Genomic DNA, 24447 nt, shown 5'->3' with positions numbered 1-24447 from the left:
ACGCGCTACAAAAGCGAGGAACCTTGATAAGAATGCGATATGCGTCATTATACTGCACTCTTATGGTGCTAAAGGACGCCCTCTTGTGTCTATACCATAATTGGCAGGTGTAGAAGCACTGACAAAAGGCCCTAAAGAGTGTGCCCTTCACTTCACTACTACATTTTGCGAATCGGCGCGCAAGCATGTTACACCGAACCGACAATGCCCGTCTTTCCCGCTCCATATCGAGATCATCCTTGCGGTCTCCAGTAACGATGTGACCAAGATATTTGAACTGCTGCACAAGCCGAATTGCCGATCCGTTCAAAAACACTTGGGGTATACTCTCCGGAACTTTTCCACTCCTGAAAACGAGCATCTCCGTTTTTGCCACATTGTACTTTAATCCGTGAGAGCTAGCATAACTCTCACAGACAGACAAAAGTTTTCTGAGTCCACCAATCGATGGACTGAGGAGCACCATGTCATCCGCGTAACTGAGGTTATTAAAACAAACACCGTCAATATGGCAACCGACACCAGTGCTCCTCAGTTCACCGATCAGCCCGTTCACATACGCGTTGAATAAGTCCGGAGAGGTTAACCCACCTTGACGCACACCGCATTCCAACCTGTATGCGTTGGAAGTCGTGTCGCCCCATCTCACATAGTTCGTCTGTCCTCCGTACCAGTATGCCAACAGTCGAACGATTGATTCAGGTACCCCAAAGCCGCGCAGTTTGGTCCAAAGAATTTCATAATTCACCAGGTCAAACGCGCTGCTGAGGTCCAGAAAGCAGGCATAAACTGGCGTATCACGATTAACGTAATAGTCCATTGCGTACTTTAAATTGACAATCGCCGAATCTGTTGACACACCAGGCCTGAAGCCAAACTGTGCATCCTCAATATCCAGGTTTCGTAGCAATTCGGGCTGTAGCAGCCTCTCAAACACCTTGCTCACGACAGTTCCTAGGGAGATAGGCCGATAGTTAATCGACGAACTCAAGTCTAATGAAAATAAAATACATCATTAATATAGTTTATTTTATAAGCCTTACAAAAATATTTATATTATACCTTTTAACAATTTAGAAACAAAATCAATAAAGTTCTTTACAGAAATTACGTTGACATAATTATCCCTGTGATTCTGATTAGCTGTAACATAATTTAATTGCACTTATTTTCAAATAAGTAAAAAGCCATTAATATAAAAGTACAATACTATTTTATTCTTATTAGTGCGCAAAAGGACTTATAATTAAAAAGCAGCAGTCAGGTTGTCATGTCACGGACGTGTCATACTACATGATATTAAATCTAAAACATTTCTTAGATTAAAATATTTTAGACATGTCAAAAACGCTGACTTATAATGTCAAAAAACAATGACAAATCGAAGCAGAATGGTAACGTGACACCACCAACGGCTGCCACTAGCTAACTAGTTTACAAATAAAAGGGACAGTAACAGAGATTTTTACACAAAGCACCTTTTTTCATCGCAATAATGAGTATTTCCGAAGTCAATCTTTTTGCTTAAATAAAATGACGCAAGTTTGAGATCTGGGCCTATTATAAATGTGTAAATCTTAAATGTTATAAACCATTAGGTATCTAAACAAACCATCACATTTTAATTGGGAATGTTTTATCTATGATCTCACTTCAACTATTTCCCTATTTCTTGATAACAATAATATACAATATGTTGTTAAATTGTAACAATTCTTATTCTAAAATTACATTTTTCCATCAAAATACACGCTTTAGCAATATCGCCCTACCTACTGTAGATCTACAAATCACCTCCAACCACGCGCATGTCTTTTTATCAAAATAATTAGTGGCTCCAAAATATTGTCATTACAGCATATTTTTATTTTATTTTTATAATAATTTAGTCTAATTCCAGTTTTCTGAAAGATCCAGCAGTTGAATGCAAGTCTTGGTTTATGTCATTTTTCTCGAGAGCATGTAAATCTACCCACATGTCATCCAGAGCCAGCAAATCTTCGCGACGTTTAAGTAGATTTCTCTTTAATTCCTCAATCATATCCCTCAAAGGAACCGTGCCGCCATATTCTTTGGGTAAAATCGCTGGATCTACATGTTTCATCAACTCGTCAGAAGTACGATGGAACTGAAAAACAAGAAAAATAAATTACACAAATATTTACGTTACGTTCTATTGGTATGATGGTTATGTTGGTAAAGTATGAAGTTAGCATAGTTGTTATTTTTAATTGTGATTGGTATTATTGCAAGTTAACACGTTGCTGATTGGTTAAATCATGACAGGTGGGAAATTATGAAAATAATGTAGAGTTTGATCATTATAATTTTCTTAGACGAGTTGTTGTTGATATGGGCCAACAATAAAGTTTCACAAAGTACTTTATAATTAATATCTTACCATTACACGATCTTTAAGTTTATCGCTAAGCAGTGACACGGCAAACTCGAAGAATTTTATGCCGTAACTAGGAATATTTACGAAGTGTGTACGCTTGTGACGCATTGGGGTAGAGTTCTGTGAAAAGAAAAAGAAGAGCCCTTTTGAATTTGTAAGTATAAATATTAACTTTATGCGGTAAATACATACACTAGGTACTTTTATAAGTAGATAAAGGTCACAGAATTATTCCATTTTTTATATAATTCTCGTCTAAGTTCTACGTAGGTAGTTGTCTCGGCTTATAGAGAAAACCGTGTAACAAGCGCCTTTTTGAAAAATCACATGAGTTATACAAATATAGACCACAATTTTCAACTGGATTGAAACTTGCTTGTCTGTTGTGAGGGTTTCTAAGAAAAATCACATATTATATCCGAATGTATTTTTTTTAAAGGCGCTCTCACAACATACTTTCATGTGTAGTAAAACATCGAACTCACTATAAGGGGACGATAAGTAAGCACGCAAATGGTAGGTAGGTAATACAGGGTGTTAGTGACATCGTAACGAAAACTGAAGGATTAAAAATTCAGATCAAGATTCTGAGTTGATACTCGTATCAAGTGGAATTTTCCATCGCAGAAGTATAAAATTGATTACAATTAAAAAAAAAACACGAAAAAATAATAATTTCGCGACGGAAAATTCTACTTGATATCAACTCAGAATCATAGTCTGAATCATCCCATCACTAACACCCTGTACAGTCGCGATATCATTCGTACCTGTATACAATTGAGCATGATCCGCACGTCGTTGAGCGACCAGAGGCTGACGTGTGGCATCTGCATGCCAGCCTCGTCGTTGACGTGGGAGTACCCGAGCAGTTGCGAGCGGGGCTCATCCAGAAGCAGCTCCACTATCATGGAGTGAACGCGCGCCATTACGTTGCTGTCGTACACGTGCGGGTCGAAGCGGCCTGGAGAACCGATCTTATTTTAGTTATAGAAAACATGTCTGTACGGTCACGAGCATTAATATGTATACACTTTGGTACCATGTCACATTAACTTTTTTGACAAATTGAACTGTAAGTATCACTAAATGTCAAATATGTTAGTGCGACAGAGTCCTAAAGTGGGTACATTATATTGCTCATGACTGTACAAGTTTGTCCGGCCAAGTACTTAATGCAATTTGCGGCAAATCTACATTATGTGACGTCAAAAAAATCAGTGCAGAGCGTCAGATAGCACAAAATTACAAGATGAATGACAATGGATGCAACTTTATACCACATGATTATCTGATAGCATCACGACATAGCGCTTCAATGAGGAATTTTCCAAACTACGTTCCCCAACAATAATTATAGATGGCGCTATCAAGATTTGACGTGATAAATACCTAAGTACCTTCATTACTTGGGTACATAATTAGGGGTCATCATTTATACCCAAAAACATAGATGAAAGATGCATATGTATGTTATCCATGAAATTAGAAGGTTGAACGAAGGAAACTCTTTACAGCGCCATCTATATTGCTTTTGAGGAACATAGCCTGGAAAGTCCCTCATTGGATTTTGAATCCAACTTTGCGTACTTGCCAAACACAGTTTATTGCCGAATAAAATATTCAAAACTTTTCATTACGTAAACATTGTTCGAATATCCCCAACAAAACACTGTAAAACAACAAAAAATACTTACCCATACGAGACAAAACCACTCGCCTCCCCTCAGCGTCTCTCTTCGGCAGGGGCACCAAATACCCGGCGTCGATAACGGCCGCGATCTTAGGGTCCAAAGGGTCTAACTTCTGGAACCAGTTAGGGTACATCTGACGGATGGTGAGGTATCGCTCCAGCATGGAGCATGCTTGAGGGATGGAGTACTTCTTCGTGCGGAGGAAGCGGAGGAGGAACGGTGAGTCTGTGGAGAAGAATGGATAATTATTCATTTTGTTTATGTAAGTATGACGGACTGGGAGCAAATACAAACAAAACACGCAGGTAATAACAATGGAACCCTGGAAGATATTGTTTTTTAGCAATAAGGCCGCTCTATTGTACTTCTCCTGTCCTATTTTTTAATGTTATTTTCTTTGTGTTTTTGTGCAATAAAGAATTATTGTATTGTAAGTATTACATATAAAAATACATCACAAACAACGGAATAAGCAGAGGAAAGAGATCAGAAACTGCCGATCATTGAACTTCGTATCTATCTATAATCTACTTAAAGAAAAGAGCAGTACCGTCCATGTCGCTCTATGACTTATGTGGCCGATGAGCTGATTAAGTAAAGCTCCATTCATCAAGAAATATAACAACTTACACAAAAATGCAAATTCGACGGCAACTAATATCAGTAAGTAGTAAGTATTTAAATAAAGGATATTGGATATTAGATACCCTTGCTCAGGGATACGGATGAAGATCTCAACGGTTGCAGAGGCGTAGATGGGAGCAATCCGTACGGCAATACAGGACGAAACTAACTGTCAGTCAGTACTATTCAGAGGCGGACAGGAGGACAGCTTTGAAATAGACTATTCTGGGCAAGACACCACTGCCCTATTTTTCCTTAAAAAAGTACCATGGACACTACACCGACAAGTATGCGGCTTAAATTAGTGGTGATGATTGGATATTGATGAGGCGTAACGATTGCATGCCATCAAAGGAATGTTGAGTAGGCGCATGGAGGTCAATGCTGGGCAAAGACCTCGTCTCTTGAAGAATCTAATCATTGTGAAATTTTCGGCTGCAGCCGAACTACTGTATTTTGAACGTTTCGTATTGTGTTATAGCTACGGCATTGAAACGAAAGATGTTATTCCTTACAGTCCTGGCGACCCGACTCTAGGCGTAAACGCTTCAGGATGATACGATCCTGACACATCACTTTTGCTTCTTCCATAACATAAGCTGACGACGGTATCCCAATTGGGGTAGTCAGAGGTATCCATCGCAAGATGAACTAAGTTTCCACACCTCACCGAGCTTTCTGTTAGTCCAACGTGATAGATGCTCGAGCCAACTGTGTTTTCTAACTGTGTCTTCCGCTGTCACCAAAATCTCCGTACAGGCTCGGAGGTATCGAGTACCTACTCTTAATTTGGCCTATGTGCAGAACATTCTAGATCGTGAGGTAAGATAAGCTAAAACTTACCAGTCCTACACTTCCGGATAGCAGGATGCTTCTCAATGAAGTGCCTCATCTGTGCCAGCGCCTGTTCCCTTAGCGCAGGTTCCTCTCTCAGCTCCAAGCGAGCTTTCTCCCTTAATTCTTGGGGCAGATCCCCTGTCTCGCGCTCCTTGGCCTCTAGGATCTGGACCCGCTCATCGTCAGTCAGTCGGGGGGACTCGGAGATGTCGGGTTTGGGCTCGTGCTGACGGCATTCTTCGGGTTGGAGGACTGACGTCGCCATATTGGATTAGCTGGAAGATAAAATAAAATAATTTTATTTCCCCTAGTTTTTACTATCGTTATCCCGTTTGCATGGAGTCCGTTTACCTAACCTGAAGATTAGGCAGGTCCGGTTTTTTTAAAGACGCGAGAGCCCGTCTGACATTGCAACTGCGAAGGGAAAACTAGCCCAATACCAGGATGCCCCTGGATTTACGTGACAAATATAAAATCCTAGTTCAAATGTAGGTAGGTATATATTCCATGGCGTTCTGGAAGAGTTATTTTTATGATCAATAAGCTGAGACGTTAACGCACCCCGTACACTTCATACAAAAAAGCTCGTTTTACACAGACACCACACATTGACGTTTTCGTACACGTGCATCTGTGTGTGTGACGTCTGATGCTACGATTCAAGTCTAAACCATGTTCGACGGGGGGTGAGGTAAACCTAGCTCAGAAGCTGGTGGGCAGCGGAGAGTTGCCGTTCTATAAGTAATATTATTCCTTATTCTATGATGTTAATCTGCCTTGTAAGTCATTTATTTGTCTTTAATAAACTTTCAACTTCTAATCCACTTTAGTTAGGCCCTCAAGTGACGCATTAAGAAGAGAACAAGTTGCGCAAGCGCTGTCCACGATGATGATTGATTGTAGGGAAAGTTAAGGCAACTTTATAGAAAGCAATTTAGCATTTGGGTTAACAGTTAACAGTATTTTGGTATCAATTTTATAGTAGGTAGGTAAGTATTATAGTTCTATTAGTCAACACACAACTACCAACTCTGTTAATATTGTATAACTAACAACCTCCCTGGTCCAGTGGTTGAACGTTGGACTCACGATCCAGAGGTTCCGGGTTCGTATCCCATTCGGGACATACCACATAAATCACTTTGTGCTCCCTAGTTTCATTAGGAAGTTACAGGCTGATCACCTGATTGTCTGAAAGTAAGATGATCGGTGTTAAGCCGGTTAATATATATAAGAACGTAGTCGTTACATGAGCCATATCAGGGGCCTTGGCGGCTCAGTAATAACCCTGACACCAAGGTTGATGAGGTTGGTAATCCACCCCACAACCCACACGATATAAGAAAAGCAGATTGTATAAATAGCCGTAAAACTATTTCAATGACAAACTTCTTAATTAGAGACCCCGAGAGAAGATTGAAAACATTTTATAGGTACTTAAGTAAGTTTGATTACCTTAAAAAATCTTCAAGATACTCAATCTCAGATGACACAAAACGCGTCTATACTCCTGCAAATCTATGAAATCACAGAACAGCGTCCGTGAACGGTTGACCTACTAGAAACCACTGTTATTTAATACACGCAACCAACTTGCACGTATACACGCATATGACCACGCATGCATGCATTCGAAAAAAGCGTGCGCGTGGCTATAAACGCTATCTCAAATCTGGTAATTCCACTAGTTAAAATTGATTATCGCATGTCCTAATTAGCGTATAATATGAATAGGTTCGGTTCAATCACTTAAGTACGGTCACGAGGTACCTACTAACATGTATACACTTTGCAACCATGTCACATTAACTTTTTTATCAATTTAAACCGTAAGCCTCATTAAATGTCAAATATGGTAGTGCGACAGGGTTCTAAAGTGGGTACATGATATTTCTTATGACTGTACTTACTTGTTTAATAAAAAAACTTCTCGCCCACAATGCCTACTGGGGTAGACAGCGTCACAAGTTTACTGTTATGGCTGTGACACTACAGATTATGTAGAAAAATATTTATTACCTATCTCAGACTATAACAACATAACATAAAAAAGCATCACGCCTGTATCCCCGAAAGGGTAGACAGAGGTATATTGTAATACGGCTCACTCTTCGTCAGCTATGTTTAAATCCCATAAAGTAGAAAGGATTCAGTAGTTTATGCTCAAGCCAGGATTCGAAACTATTTTCATGTTATAATATTAATCAAAATCAAATCAAATATACTTTAACAACTTTACTACTCACTTTACTATTACTTTTTTTTACTTTTTTTTTATTATAACAGTCTTTTATTTATTTATTAAGTAAGTATATAAGTACAACAGGTTACAGACATATGGCTTAAGGTGGTTCGATACGGTTAGCTAGGCGCTCAAGCGTCAATAGATGGCGTAGGTGCCTTAATTATTTATTTTTGGATTTTATACACAATATTGTTTCAAAGTTATACGTTTTAGACAAATATTGATCTCGTTTTTAGGATGATTTAACAGTATTTTCTGTAGAAAAGCAATTTCACGCAAATATATACAAAAATAAATGCCAACGAAATAAGTTTCAATGTAAAATTAAGTGGCGTGTGCCTATATTTGAGTAAATAAACTAGTATGGAAATCGAACCACCTTAAGATTAGGTAACGCGGTTTAGCTTCAGACTATAACCCTAAGAAGAAACTATCATACTACCCCAATAGGCCGCCATTTGCCATGTACATAGTAAGAGTCTTTTGTAATCGTCACTGGAAAGGCAAAATTACGTAAGCGCCAAAAGGCCATTTCGAGAAAAAGCCGTTTAAAGTTTCATTTTTTCGTTTTTTTATCATAACTTTTTACCCAATTATCCAATTTAGATGATGTCAATGTAAGGTTACATTGTTTTTTAATTTTCTATGTCCAGCAATACATATCATAACAGTTGGATTGCTATTTTAAGATATAGTGGCGCTTACGTAAAAATGACTTCAGTTTACAGTAAAGCAAATTTACTCAACCGCCATCTGGTTAAAATATTATTTGGAAGCAAAATTACTTACAGCTCTTACGACAATGCATACGAGAACGACAATATTTCTTTAAATATAATAATACTCTAATGTTAGCGGAGTAAAAGTTACTGTAACGACTTTTACACATCTGCTTTCATTATGTGAAAATTGCCTAAAAAGTGATCGATTGATTATGTCAGTTCACCAAAGATTCTTTAAAGTAAGTTTTTGTAATATCTTACATGGGTAAAAAGACGTAAGAGACAAATAATTATTCTTAATACCTCCTTAAATTACTTATTACTTCAATTGATTTATAAAAATAGCTATTAAAATACTGAAGTGCCAGAAATAAAGTTTCATAAAATATAAATAATAGCGTACAACCCGTTATCTGTTTGTAAAAGTTTCTTTTTAACACTTTCAAAGACAGAACGTATACGGACGTTCCGATTCCAAGGTGTCATACTACCTATTATGAACCACCAATGACCCATGGTTTCTGTCCGTGAAAGGGTTAAACGGTTTTATTTAGCTAAACCCGTACGGTATATTTGTATCAAAATTAGATATTGCAATTTAAGTACCTTCCTGTTGTCTGATTGATCTGAAATTTGGTACGCACCTTTAATTCCGATGTCAATACAATATAATAAAATCAATAACATTATAAATCTAAGATGGCAGCCGGTACATAATGGGGGATTACATATTTTTCCAAACCCCCTCAATATGGGTATCAAATGAAATAGCTACACAAGTAGAATACTGTGATTATGTCAAAATTTAAAATCCAAGATGGCCGCCGTTCCAAAATAGCGGACTAGGTACATATTTTTCCACAACCCCCTCAATATGGGTATCAAATGATAGGACTACACTAGTAGAATACTGTCATTATGTCAAAATTTCAAATCCAAGATGGACGATATTACAAAATGACTGAAAGAAGGATGTTGCCCTTAATTTTGTTATTGGCATCCACCGTCCATAATATGCAGGGCAGCACAGTGGATCGCTGGGTAATGATGCCGCCGACGAACTGGCAAGGAGAGGATCAGACACCAGGGTATATGGACCCGAACCAATCCTGCCGATACCTTTCAGTCAGTTACGCTCGTGGGTAAGGGACCAGCAACTACACAACGACAGATGGGCACAGCTGCCCACATGCAGACTGTCGAAGGATATCATGTCTATGATATCCAATTCACTCGCCGACTGCTTCGCTTAAACCGCAATGACCTCCGAATAGTAGTGGGCAGTATAACGGGTCACTGCCCACTCAACAAGCACCTATTTAACTTAGGGATAACGGACAGCCCACTTTGCAGAGGCTGTCTGGACGCAGAAGAAACTGCCCCCCATGTAATCCTGGAATGCACGGGAGTGTCGGCACAATGGGTAAAAATCCTCAAAGGAATGGGGTCGCTCCGCGAAGCCTGGGAAATCCCCAGGAGGCTTCTGAGCTTCTGGAAGGAGATAGGTTGGCTTACGTAGTCAACAATTACACGCATAATGGGCCACCTTAGAGTCTAAATGCGGAAAACAGAGCCCTAGTGGGCTATATGTTGCAGCACAGTCGACCATGCAGTAGTATATTTGGGCTCAAAATTGTTTGAATTAGGACAAGCATACGTGGCTCTAAGTCTAGTCAAGTCTCTGGAAGGGTCAAGTCTTTTTAATTCCTCAATAATTTCTAATTCCTCAATAATTCCCCTTATTGTTTTTCAGAGTATTTACCACGAAGTTTAATACACTTTTCCATTCGCTCGAACCAGGTATTATTTAACATTTATTCCACTCCAAAGTAGAGGTGTTCAAAATGGCTGACTTGAAAGCGTTGGCCGCTTCTTCATCGCACTGGAACCTTTGACCGCGAAGAGTTTCTTTTTTAATTTTAGGAAATGTAAAGAAATCATTGGAGCTTAGGTCAGGACTGTATGGAGGATGGTCAAGAATTTCTACGTTTTCCTGCTTCAAATAATCGTTTGACGAGCGGTGTGTGAGCTTGCGTTGTCATGGTGCAGCATCCTGCACCCCTGCGCATCATCATGCGTCGCTTTGGGTTAGATTTTCGAAGTACGGCGATGACTTGTGGTAAACAAATTGTGGTATACCAATCCGCATTAACCGTCCTACGATCTTCAAGTGCAATTGTCGCAACATGACCGATTTTCTCCACGAAGGTAGCCACCATCTTCTTTGAAGTGCTTCGAGAGCGAACAACTTTAGTCGGCTTTGACTCGTTTTGGAAGACCCAAACTGTGGATTGTTGTTTGGAATCAGGATAATAGCATAAATCCAAGATTCGTCACCACTGATGATGTCGTACACGTGATTTGACTCTCCTCGGTTGAACCTCTGAAGAGTTTTCTTACACCATCTGACGCGGGCTACCTTATGATCGTCAGAAAATGCGGGATGCAACGGCAAACTAGTTTTCTCACACCAAGTGCCTCTTGCAATATCGTTTAAATGGTTGTCCCTGAAATGCCTAATAACACCTCTATTCTCGGTATGTCACATGACGATTTTTGAGGATTAGTTGTCTCACAGCAACGATATTATCTTCAGTGAAGGCGGATGTCCACGCTCGAATTCTAAATACCAGCGTTCGATGGTTCGCAGACATGGCACTTCATCGTGGAATAGAGATTTTAACTGTTTGAAACACTGAAGTCGCGGTAGGCCTCTTCGAAAGTTATAGAACATTTTTCTTTGTAAGATTCATTTTCGGACGTGACCTGACAGATTCAAACCAACGCTGTGACTAAACAATTGCATTAATCCTAATGCTTTCAATTGTTTTGATATTCGAAATTCCAACAAATTTGAATTTTGAGTTCTCGATTCAAAATTGGCGCTAAATATGCAAACGACAGAACTTAAAAAGTATAACAAAGTCGCTTTTTCTGTCCCTATATCCCTATGTACGCTTAAATCTTTAAAATTGCGCAACAGATTTTGATGCAATTTTCTGTAGTAGATAGAGTGATTCAAGAGGAAAGTTTATAGGTAAGTATAATAACATCCAATAAATAGTGTAGAAATACTGTTATTTTTGAGGATTTTAATGTGATGTCGTAAATAATTTCATTTTTCCTCAGCATTGCATCCGTGCGAAGCCGGGCGGGTCGCTAATAAATTATAAAATCAATTCTAAAATAGTTTTACTTTTAGACCTATTGTTAAAAAATAACTTCCTGGGAAACTTACTGCTAGCCCACAAACTTGCTTAATAACAGCATAAAAATGCGAAGGCAAATTTACGTACACGCCTTACTTATTCTAAATTCTGTAAGTCAAAATTACTTATACGCCATTCACTGCATAAACATGCTAAGACATTTTTTTCTTATACGCCTTACTTATTTTAAAAGCTGTAAATAAAAATGACTTATACATAGTCTATTTTTTATTTTCAGTAGTCCAAAATTACTAATAAAATGATACTTTTCAAACTATAGAATGCCAAATTTACTTAAAGTTAATATGTAGTTATTATATAGGAACACAATATTACTTATACACCAGTCACGAAAAAAACACCAAAATCTTGTCGTTTAAGAAACTGGAATTGAAAAAAGTCAACTATTTTTAAATTTACGTAAGCGCCAAAAAAGTCCTCGTATCGCAATGCTGCCCAGACAGATCGACGCAGAATGAAACGCTGATTCCGAATATATAAAAAACCCAAAATACCTATTTTGGCGCTTACGTAATTTTGCCTTTCCAGTGACGTAATTATTTCTTTTTATTTTGGTGCAATAAAGTATATTTGTATTGTATTGTACTACCACATACATATAAATAAGTAAATATGGCCAGTAACACGACCTTACTCTAATAAAAATTACAATATAGTATATTACAAGTTACTTATTAATCAAACAACAATATATTGTAAAAAGCTTGTTAATGATATCACGTACTTATGTAGGTAACACGTTTCCATACCATTTATCACGTGAAGTTCATTTTTTTTTGTTTTGGTTTTCCCCGAAGGGTAAGGCAAAGGGAACTGTGCCCATACAGCCATGTCTTACGTATTCTTTTTCTTGATGATTGATGAAATGATGAAAGATGATGATGATGAAACCTAAGCCCCCACCCTCGGAGTAGACTCCTACTCCGAACCCCAAACGAATTAACTCAAAAGTCCGCATAAACTTCTGAGTTATGAAGCGGCTTCCTGGCACGAAGCGAAAATAGGCAGATACACTTTGTTTATTGAATACTCCGATATAATAACACTCGCGAATGTCTTCCGACTAACTTAATGCGATCATTAACCACAAAACACCACTTCGTATTAATTATTTAGATTATTCAATGAAGAAAGCAACTGTCCCGTTCCCGTTTCCCGCCAAAAAGCTCACGTGAAGTTCAATAAAGCGTTCCTAATTTAAACAAATCACGGTCATGTTTAACTTTTTTAAATAAATGAACGATTCTCTTTTGTTATTTGAATTATTTTTTTCAAATTCCGAACCGAATTCATGTTTGATCATAAATTATTACCACGTGCTCGGCAGTGAAGGCAAACATCGTGAAGAAACCCACGTGCCCGAGAAATGCGACTCGGAGGTACGTGAGTTATTGGACTGGTTTTCTCTTCGGGTTGGAAGGTCGAACAGGCAGTCGCTGCTTTGAAAAACCGGACCTGTCAAATCTTCAGGTTAGGTAAGCGGGCCCTGTGAAAAACGGGATAACGCTAGGCCGATGACGGTGAATTACTTTTTTTACCAAGTATAAAGTTTACGCCGCCACCAACCCGCAGTGGAGCAGCGTGGTGGAGTATGATCAATACCCCCTTCGATTGTTTGGCGTCCCACGCCTGTGTACAGGAGTGGGACGTATACATATTATGTTATGTTATAAAGTTTAAGTAAAAAACACGGTCTCTGTGGTCCAGTGGTTAAGCGTTGGGCTTACAATCCGGAGGCGTCGAATTCGAATCCCGGTAAGGACATATCACAAAAATCACTTTGTGGTCTCTAGTTTGGTTAAGATATTACAGGCTGAGCACCAGATAGTCCGAAAGTAAGATAATCCTATAATAATCGTGCTTCGGAAAGCATGTTAAGCCGTTGGTCTCGGTTACCCTTACTGATGTAAGTAGTCGTTACATGAGTCACGTCAGGGGCCTTTGGCGTCTCATAACCTCATAACCCACACGATAAAAAGAAGAGTGAAAAATAGATTTTATAGAAGATCATTAGCAGACAATGCGTTTAATTTTTTAACGGTTAAGAAAACCAGCTGCTTGGCCATGTAGTCAATGCCAAAAAAACCATTCCATCTTAAAAAAAAACAATGACATCCCTTATCAAATCACACCACTAGTGCATATATTAGTTTCTTGCCAGCTCTATTACCTGTTATAAAAACCAATACCACTATTTGTTTAAATATTAGCCCGCAATGTTTATTCATTCAGCTTTACATAATAGAATTCCTTAAACAGGTTGTAAAATTTTGTGTAAATTGATCCGTTACTAATGGCTTTCGACCTTGAGCTTGTAGTATAGTGACAGATTACCGCAACTTCAAAGTACCTACTTGCTACTTGGTACCTACTTATAGCAAAGTTTATAAGTAACTAGTTTATAGGCTGTATGAGTTAAGTCCTTTTGCCTAATAGGCAAATAAAAAAAGTAACTAGGTTAGGACTCAAGTAGGTACTCTTATATGTATATCAAGATTATGATTTTTGTTTTTTTTTTATCGTGACTTTTTATCAGAACAACTCTGGAGCGCCCTGGTCTCTGAAAATCAGGGTAAGTTTCAAGTTCAACATTTTCAAATACTGCGTAAGTATACTAGAAACGTACTCCGTGCTTTGGAGGGCACCTAAAATCTTCGACCCTAATCCGTAGTTGCTATTTTTTGACGTGACTCATTGCAGTTTTGCCGCAAATGGCATTAATTACTTGGCCGGACAAATGGATAGCTCTCACCCGCTGCTATACTAGACGAAATGGAATGGAAAAACGTGGTGGAGTAAGATTCATTAAAAGGACATATATAAGCAATTTATGTTATGTTCCAAGTCGGTTTCTACGACACCTCCAGGTTGACAAACAAAACCCATTTTATGTTTTGTATTTAAGCTCAATGCATTTTAACCCTTTCACCGCCAAAGTCTGATATATCAGACATTTAAGTTTCGTGCCCTCGCCGCCAAAGTCTGATATATCAGACACGTAGTGATGCAACTAATATCATAATTACTTGTGTGATTGTTCACTGTATTTATAGGCCACTGAGATTTTAATACATTTTAAAATGTTTCAAGGAGTATATAAAAATAAAATAAAACCCATAAAACTTAAAAATAGCTATAGATATATTTCTGAAATGATTTATTTACTTACTACAAATTAAAACATCGATATTCAATATTGCCAACACTAGTAAATCAACCATGTTTAATGTCGTGGCGTGTGGTGAACGTTTTTGATCAAAACTCTTGGCGCTGAAAGGGTTAAATTATTTTATGGTAAGCGAACAGCTATATCAAAACATGTGATAGAATAGATTAACACATTCTTATGAATAATTCTGAGCACGTACAAGAACGCTGGTAAGTATAGAAATCAATGGCTCACTGTGATATTCAAAGTAACAAAGAGTTGGTTTTGCCGGATTTTCCTTGAATAGCTGTCGTGTGTTCATTTAAGTCTTGTCATCATCTTATCTAGCTCTTAAGGTTGGTGCACACGGCATCGAGATAGCGGGACAAGGCGGGGTACGCTGATTTGTTTCATCGGAAAAGTCATTCAACACTGATTACCGTAGGCTGGTCGAACATGGCCTAAGAGTTTTCCCAACATACGTAACTGTCGCAATCGACATCGTACAAGAGACGCAAGATGTTGGCCAACGATTTGCTACTAAGTAAGTACTTACTTACTCTCGGCGTTTTGCAACGCTAATTTAAAACCATTTGAATGGATATTTTTTTTATTCAAATATTATGAGCGCGGAATTCAAATTAAGAATGTCGGGTGAAAATTATGAATGATGCAACATTCAATAAGTAGGTTTAAAAAAGATATATGTGAAGAACTTTGTGAAACGGTAAATGATTTTCACTAAGTAGGTCATAGACTTGAAGGTCCGGTCACAAGTTCGGTTTCGCCAGCCACATCAGAGCCCACCAGAGCAACGGGATAGATATTTAGGTGTCGCCGTCGCCGGATACGGTTTGGACGACATGATGATGATGAGGTCATAGAGCAACACGGACCTCCGCGGACCGGAAATAGTATTTTAATACAATGTAGATTTTCTTTCTAAGTTCGAGAGGCTGTATAATGTCACCAACCATTGCCATTAAAATGTCTCTCTGTCAAAGACAAACGTTTAAGTATTCCAATCCAATGCTATTTATTTGTCAAGAGATACGCATATTCCAGGCATGGCTATGCAATACTTATAGGTGGAGTATGCAAACATCATAAGAAAAACTCACGACTATATCCCAATTGGGGTAGTCAGAGGTACATCCATCGCAAAATGAAATAAGTGCCGACACCTCACCGAGTTTTTTGTTTCTACCAACGTGATAGGTGGTGAGCCGTATCGCTTTCTTTCGAGGCTAGGACTCTTTTAGAAAAGCCAGTGATAGGTATGTCTAATCGGTCTAATCAAAATTAATATGCACCATCGATTGATTATTTACTATTACGATAAAATAACTGACAATGATATAACCGTTTTATGGCACATACATATTATTATAACAAACACAATGGTGGAGGTAAATAGATCAAACGAAATCATTCCTTATCTTTGCAAAGCCACAAGTGTACTAAGTAGTCTGAAATTGTTGCAATCCTGCAAAACATCCGATGCGAGCCCCAGATGCTCCACTTGTCCGGCCAAATGGTGAATAGAGAAAAAAATATACGCATAAATCCTTTCTATCCTACAAGTGACACAATAAAATCAGTATATAAATCTCCTTTGCGTCTCCAGTTTTCAACTTCATTGACATTATCAATAACCGCTTTAAAATTCCAGCATCGTACAACTTTGACGTCAAAGATAACCTTACAAGTAATTTAAACCTTAAGATTAAACTGTATAAGTTGTATTTACAATGTTCTACTTTAGTTTTATGGTATCTTAGCTCTAGAGTTTATGAGAAGTTAGAGCAAGAGTCATTGACTAATATAGCCACGGAATAGAAGAAAGACATTGCTTATTTTTTTTTTTACGTGACTTATTGTAGATTTGCCGCAGATGGCATTAACTACTTGGCCGGACAAATGGGGAGTGCTGATGGCTCTCACCCGGTACAACGTTTAAGACAACAGGCCTGAGGGTGCCCAGTTGGGCGCGAACCTCGGCTCAGGGCGTCGTCTGAGAGGAAAAATATTTGAAAGAATTAATCGACCCTAGTGGGTCGATAGCGATAAGCGCTGAATGAGGGAAATCGTCGACCACGCCGGCGGGGTCGGTATCGGGGAAAGACATTGGTTTTTTTTTTGACGTGACTTGTTGTAGATTTGCCGCAGATGGCATTAACTACTCGGCCGGACAAATGGGGAGCGCTGAAGGCTCTCACCCGGTTAAAAGACATTGAAAAGGCGCGCATTTTGTATTAGAACCGCTGTCCCCGGTTACAACCCCACTCTCTTTTAGCTCTACAGCTTCTCAATTTCCATAGCCACTTCACCGGCTATGATATTTTATGTGATACACATAAACTGCCTATATACGTCCCACTGCTGGGCACAGGCCTCCCCTCAATCAACCGGAGGGGATATGGAGCATACTTCACCACGCTGCTCCACTGCGGATTGGTGGAGGTGTTTTTACGGCTAATAGCCGGGACCAACGGCGTAACGTGCCCTCCGAAGCACGGAATCATCTTACTTTTTCGGACAATCAGGTGATTCAAGCCTGAAAAGTCCTTACCAAACAAAGGACTGTTTCACAAAGTGATTTCGACAATATTCCCATCGGGAATCGAACCCGAACCTCCAGATCGTGAGTCTAACGCCCTAACCACTAGACCACGAAGGCTGTGTGTGGGTGTGTTGTGTGTGTTGTTTTATGTGATAAACTGCAATTTTATTATTACTTTTCGTAAGATATTGCATACAAAAGTAATGTTTTTAGCTTTCCTATGATTAGGAAGGATGTCCTTGCATTTGAGTTATTATAATACACAAGACGACCTTTTAATATTATATATTTTCGCGGAGCTCCGTGTGTCGTAAAGTTTGCTGATAAGTGGAGTGCAAATTGAAGTATGATCAATTCGCTCATACTTGTACGGCGCGCGTTTCGCACTCACTTGGCCCTTTCAACCTCTATCTTCTATTCCGTGAATATAGCCGCCACATATTGCAAGAGAAAATAATTTGTATGATTAACAGACAGGCACATCGATTGAAGTGGACAGAGTTATCAAAAACAACTTGCAACCGTATTATAAGGATGATACAGGTTGATAGGTAGGTATGTAAAATACCCACATACTTATACAAATACGTGCTCGGAATGATAAACAACTAAACTAATTCTGGTGCTTAATATGGAATTCTTAGAATGACGTCTTCTCGACCACGCTACTCCACTTTGGTTCGGGCTAGTAACAACGGCTTAATGCTTCCGAAGCAGTTTTCCAGACGTCTGATAACAAATTCCTAGCCAAAATATACTCCACCACACGAAGTAAATAAAATGGTATAATTTTACTTCTTGCAGCTTATTTTCCCCGGCTATACAGTGAGAAGCTGCAGTAGTTTTAGGCGGATGAGACGTTCGTTAGGTCAAATTTAAATGTACTTACTTAACCATGCTACCTACTGAATATATAGATATTTTTGAATTTGAATTTTGTACCATAAAGCACCTTAAAAACCAAAAAAAAACCTTTAAAAAAACAAACTGTAAAAAGATAATAAAATAATCTATGAACTCACAAACATGGCGGTCACATTTTCGTTCGAAAATCTTAAAATGAAAAACCAAGGGTGTCTGGCACTGTTGTGGGCACGTCACACAATAAACGATGGGCAACTGCAACTGCCTCGGTCGATGCACCCGTACCGTTAGCTCCCGAAATTGCGACACAAGTACTTACTTATAAGTTACTTACTGTTCAAGTTTGAGTATAATCAACTACATATTTCAATAAAGTTAAGGCACTTAACTGCAGGTTCGTACTCGTATAGTGTACAGAGTTTTTAAGATACTTACTTAAATAAAATAAATAGTTTTTTGGAAAAATATATTTATTATTATATTAATTTGTGTTACATTTAGGTATAAATAAATAGTTACCTATATTTAGGTGTCCAGCTAGAAACTTCGGACTTAATCTCTGTTATTTTATTTAATTATCTCTCCTAGCAACCATGTTATATGATAATGATAAAATCTTAAACTATTTTTACAATAAGTAGTTCTTAAAAAATGCGCCATCTACTTCCTGTTCTAACGACTTATCTCATAATCGGCAACCTATCATCAAGTAGCGTACTAGATTATTGTCTGCACGCATTTTACATAACGTACGTAACAGTATCTAAAGTGCATTTAACTTTCAAATTGCATACATTTGTCATTTCAAACGTAACACAAAATAAACTGCGGTAACATTCGATTTAGCTTGACGTAACTTCAATTTATCGTTCTTTATTGCATTATAAATATAATTAACTGAATTAGTAACATGTAAACTTGGAAGTCAGAAAGCAAATCTGATAACATCTTTATTTGCCTACTTACTTAAAAAGTACAGACATAACTCACGTAGGCAGACAAGGTCGGGTCGGGCAAACCACAAGACAAGAAAACACCTTGCACTTGTTATGAAAGTCCTACAATAGATACTATTAGCGATACTTATTGAATATATTACTAGCCGGTCGCGTAGCTTGCCAGTAATCCACCGATTTCAATACATTAGACAAGACGCAATTAATTTCAAATCCAATACAAAGATTATTTTTATGCAATCTGTACCAATTTATTTTAAAAAACAAACGATTAAAAAAGTAGAGCGTAGTAGGGTCAATGTACCAGTGGTGGACGTCCCGTTACTGCCGAATCGTCGTCCCGTGGGACACGCGGTTCATTACCTGTTCCCTTGCGTACGCGCACCAAATTACGATCGTAAAATAGTTTAATGCACTTTTATTGAAACTTTATTGTATTTTTATAACTTATTTCCTTTCGTTAATCTTACACGTTACAATCACAACTCTTTTCTTAGTAAGTTAGGCATTTTAAAGACTGTAAACTAAAACCTGTTAGAAATAAAAATCATTGCTTCATAATTTACAGCTTTTTTTTTGACGTGACTTATTGTAGATTTGCCGCAGGTGGCATTAACTACTTAACCGGACAAATGGGGAGCGCTGAAGGCTCTCATCCGGTAAAATTTACAGCAAATGAATAGATAGATACGTAATTACATTGACACTGACGTAATTATAACTTCAGTGTCAACAACTCCATTACATCAACGGGACGCTATTAATTGTCACTAAACAGTAACTACAATACAATAACATTCTTAGTAGATTTCCGCGACGCCAGTCTTGTCTCCTTTTGTAATTCAGAAAGGACTCTGAGGCATACAGACGGTCCATTACAAAAACAATGTGCACTTAGTCATAACTCATAAAGCCAGCACTTAAATGTATTAATTGCCTGGCTAATATGCAGTAGCGACTATTTCTAGATCCTTTTATCTCAGTTCCTAGTAAAAGGCTGACTTGCGAAATACTTTGTTAAAGGTTGAAGATGAGCAGAATCACTTTAGCGTGCTGAGAGGTTTATGGAACGACATGGCGGAATATACTCCGGTGCCACAACGTTTTTTGTTTGCCGTGACTTATTGATTGCCTACGATAGGCTGTGTTTAGTACCTATTAGACTAGCAATCAGTTGTTTATGTTGTATAAAAGTTGCTTTTGTAGGCGATCGTTACAACCTAAGCTCATGACTATATCCCCAGTCCATCGCAAGATGTTTCACCGACGTTTCACCGAGTCTTCAGATACTACGTAATAGATCGCGACCCGTATTGCCGTATTGCCATCTGTAGTGATCGAACCAACTGTATTAGTAAAAATCGCACTTAAGATAACTAGGTGCAAATCCAGTACCGGGATTCGAACCAGCAAGTCTGAGAAGCAAATCAGTGACATACAGTGTCATTTTTCCGATCCTGCACCCAATTCTGGTTTACGGTATGCTAATGGGTCCCAATGATATTTTTTTCTATGTATCGTTGAAAGAAAGAGTTATTTAACTCTAATAGCCCTAAAGTCTTGAAACTTGAAGACGAGGATAAAAAAAAAGCGGGAATATTAAAAATATATAAAAAAAACAACAAATTAATGACAAAGGGCGACGTACCGATCTGACACAACGAGAAGTAACCTAGGCGTTTGGTATACCGCGTATCCTTTCAACCTGATGCATCCCTGAGGGATGATGTTCAGTACCTACCAATAAGCTAATCGATAGGTACTAGCCTTAAGCCGGGCAGTGGCCAGTTAAGACTACAGTTAAAGCAGCTATGACTCACCGGCCCCATTCTGCTCTGCTGGCCAAGACTTTCACTGCGTGACTACAAGTGTTGTGATCGGCCTCTCTCTGGTCTACCACTACTGGTGCGGCTACTCCAAAACTTGATGTAATTAATAGATTGATTGTTTTTGACGAAGCCTGTGGTGGATGCCTAGCCTTTTTTTATCAATGAATTAATATTTTTATTTTAAAATTAATGAATGTATTAAGTAATACAAAATTTTAAAAATCTTTTCACAAAAAAAATACATTCTAAAAGTCTTTATTATAACGTTGTTGCCCTTATTAACAATTGTAACGTACATTTTCAGAATAAAGTATTCAAAACTAAAACAAATTAAAAAACTTTGCAATTAAAAAATTAAGCGACACTTTAATCTTTAAAAAATACCAACTACTTATGTAAGTAGGTACTTAAATAAATCGCAAATTATTTACCATTTACTTGTAAAATGTACTTATTACTAAAACATACTTAGTATAAATTCCCGCCCATTTGCTTGCGAAACTGCCATCAAGACTGGACACTTACAAGTAGTTATGTAAACGCGCGAGGTTTGAGTTTGGAACCAGTAACCGACTTAGTGGACCCTTTTCCCGCCATCTCGCCATTACGCCATCTTTGAAATTACCAACATTAGTGTAGGTTGAAGAAATGGCGCAGTTTGTAAACAGTTAATTGAAGTGAAGTTGTACCTACTACGTACGTATTTAACAACTTTAGGGCTGCTGTCTGTCTACTCTGTAAAACTATGGTTTACTTCCATCTCGTACATTAGCGTAATTATTGCAATTGCAAATGCAACCCAAGTTAGAATCAAAACTACCAAATGTGGCCTATGGAGTCCTTTGCAAAATGATAAAATTGTTTGGGTGAAGTTGATAAACTGTCGCTTTATGGTTCAATGTTCATCTAAAAGCAAAAAAAGAAGTAAGTAACTGCAGGTTGTCTTACTCATGAGTTTTAAATCAACCCACCTCTATTTAAGCCTACTACATGCATAGCCTTTAAGATGACACAATATATATTTTCACTCTCTTGAAGTACTTGTAACATTATTATGTAAAGGCTGAGCAGGGGAATTTTATTATTCACGTTATGTAGAAGATGTACATAAGATGGTACTTTAGTTTTCGCAATCTGATGACATGACCCATACAACATATTACTCCATATCAAGTCTTCATACAAGACTGGTGCGCAAGAGTCTTATCTCACCGCAAGTAATATAAAAATTATATAAGAGCACACCACCCTATAATATATCCCACTATAAAGCACCTTCATACATGTCCTTTTATAAAACAAACAAGATATGAGACACACTCTACTTACTACATTTTATTCCGACATAGTGCGACTAAAAATAACCTGATTATCAAATTTAAAAAAAAAACACGATTTTCTAGTATTTGGAAACTAGTAAAGTTCACCTGAACGTTTATTGACCCATATACCTTAATTTTGACATTAGCATTTACGTTCAAAAACTTGTTTTTTTGTTCGTCGTAATATCAACACCTGTTCCAATTTCAAAGCTTTGCGAATTCATTTAAATAGGATTTATCACTAGGCGACACATCGTTATGAATAAAGTAGATATAAAATAAGCCTCCTACCTCATCACCTGTATTCCTAATGTCTTCAATACGTATCAAGCGTGCTGTATGATGTCTTCTATCTACTCCTTTCATCGATCATTTATTGTATTACGTAGTGGCGACGCGACGACGCTTCCTACGTGCCAATATACTAGTAGACAATATATACTAGTCTACATTAATACAAATCTATAATACACTCGTGTGTATAGCTTCCTCAATAAGGCAAGTGTGGGTTAGTGTGTCCATGGCGTCCCTGACACGATGGCACCGATGCAACCTGTCGCCAAAGTTACGCAATTTCGCTTACGATAGACTCATCCGCAGACTTCAATAAACTACTCCTTTTAAAACACAAGACGTAGGCTGCATGGTTTTATGATCTTAGCCTGCCCGTTGACTAGGCAAAATGGGTTAAGAAACCGTCAAAGTGGCTTTCTCTCGTAATTTTTACTTTACATCTTGAATACAAGGACCAAGTATTAGTTCTGATACTTGGTCCTTGCTTGAATACGTTAAGATATTCAAGAGGATTATTATTTTGTGGTTTTGGCTACAACGACTAACTCATTTTCATAGACTTGCAATCTCCTTGCAATTCATGGCCGCGCCTATTCAAGCAGAGATTATATTTGGCATAGCAACTCAGATTTAGATAGCTAGCATAAAACAACCGAATGAAATTGTTCTGAAAAAATATTGAAAGAGAAAGTAATTGATGAGATCACTTTTCGGTCATCATTATTATAACACTGGCTGGTTTCGGCAGACAAACGAAAGTTCGCAATTTAAATACCGCGCACGGAATGGCGATCGAAAGTTTTCGCGCGTTTTTTAACTGTGTCTAGCCTACTGAACTTTTGGGTAACAATGTCAAGCATTAATAAATGGACATTCCGACGAGGCTATACTGTAAAATTTATGGCTGTAAGTACCAAAACCATTTACAATTAAAAATCATGGTTAAGTATTTAGTTATAATAAATACCATAGGTGATAAAAAACTGAATAAAAATAAGGAAATCACCTACCATTAAATTTTAAATACCTATTATACACTTCTCATCAAAAAAATCGAAACACTTCCGTTTTCATTGTTTCTGTCCGAATTTAACACAAAAAAGAATTCATACGATGAAAAAAAATACATAAATGTATAGCTGGCAGTTTGGCCATTACAGTAATAAGCGAAAATTCTAAATTCAAAATTAGAATTTCATTTGTTTATCTTATAAACGAAATGAATCACTGTTTTGAGACAAATGTGTGTTTAGGGTTGGAGTACATTTAGCGTTTAAAAACTAAAAATTGGCGCCTATCCTTAAACTTTTTGTTTTTTATTTCAATACTGTGACTTTGGGACGTCTGAAAAAAGGTTTTTTTTCTAAAACGTATGGATACTTCGCCCACAGAAGCCGCCCAAGTTGTGGCATTGCTGGATTCTGGCCTTAGTCAGCGTGTTGTGGCTGCAAGACTGCATCTAAGCCTGTCATCTGTTCATAGAGTCTATAAACGTTATCGGGAGACTGGTTTGTTCACGCGCCGTTCAGGATCTGGCAGGAATCGGGTCACTTCTGAGCGAGATGATCGATTTATTGTAACAACTTCTTTAAGAAATCGACGCCTTAACGCTTTTCAACTGCAGCAGCGGCTTCGTGTTGTACGAAGGGTGGCTGTAAGTGACTCTACAATTAGAAGAAGGTTGAAGGTTCGTGGACTGGTACCGCATAAGCCAGCAAATG

The 24447-nt window shown here is 38.0% G+C and overlaps 1 protein-coding gene across 3 annotated transcripts in view; it reads right to left on the bottom strand.

The window, feature by feature from the left end:
* Window positions 1-1010: 1010 nt before the first annotated feature.
* LOC126376650 (retinaldehyde-binding protein 1-like) overlaps window positions 1011-24447 on the bottom strand; it is a 29614-nt gene continuing 6177 nt past the window's right edge. The window contains exons 1-6 of one of the 3 annotated variants that reach the window (XM_050024191.1): window positions 22724-22826; window positions 5560-5828; window positions 4096-4317; window positions 3169-3362; window positions 2402-2518; window positions 1011-2128 (exon numbers count right to left, since the gene is read on the bottom strand). In XM_050024191.1, coding sequence (XP_049880148.1) covers window positions 1886-2128; window positions 2402-2518; window positions 3169-3362; window positions 4096-4317; window positions 5560-5818 — 1035 coding nt within the window. In that variant the 5' untranslated portion in view covers window positions 5819-5828; window positions 22724-22826 and the 3' untranslated portion in view covers window positions 1011-1885. Of the gene's footprint in view, window positions 2129-2401; window positions 2519-3168; window positions 3363-4095; window positions 4318-5559; window positions 5829-18483; window positions 18571-22723; window positions 22827-24447 lie in introns of those variants that run through there. The other 2 variants (XM_050024190.1, XM_050024189.1) reach the window with 2 other exon arrangements.

The sequence above is a fragment of the Pectinophora gossypiella genome, chromosome 21 (assembly GCF_024362695.1).
Source record: "Pectinophora gossypiella chromosome 21, ilPecGoss1.1, whole genome shotgun sequence".
In the NCBI taxonomy this organism is placed as follows: Eukaryota; Metazoa; Arthropoda; class Insecta; order Lepidoptera; family Gelechiidae; genus Pectinophora; species Pectinophora gossypiella.
This window is presented reverse-complemented; position numbering and strand designations above follow the sequence as displayed.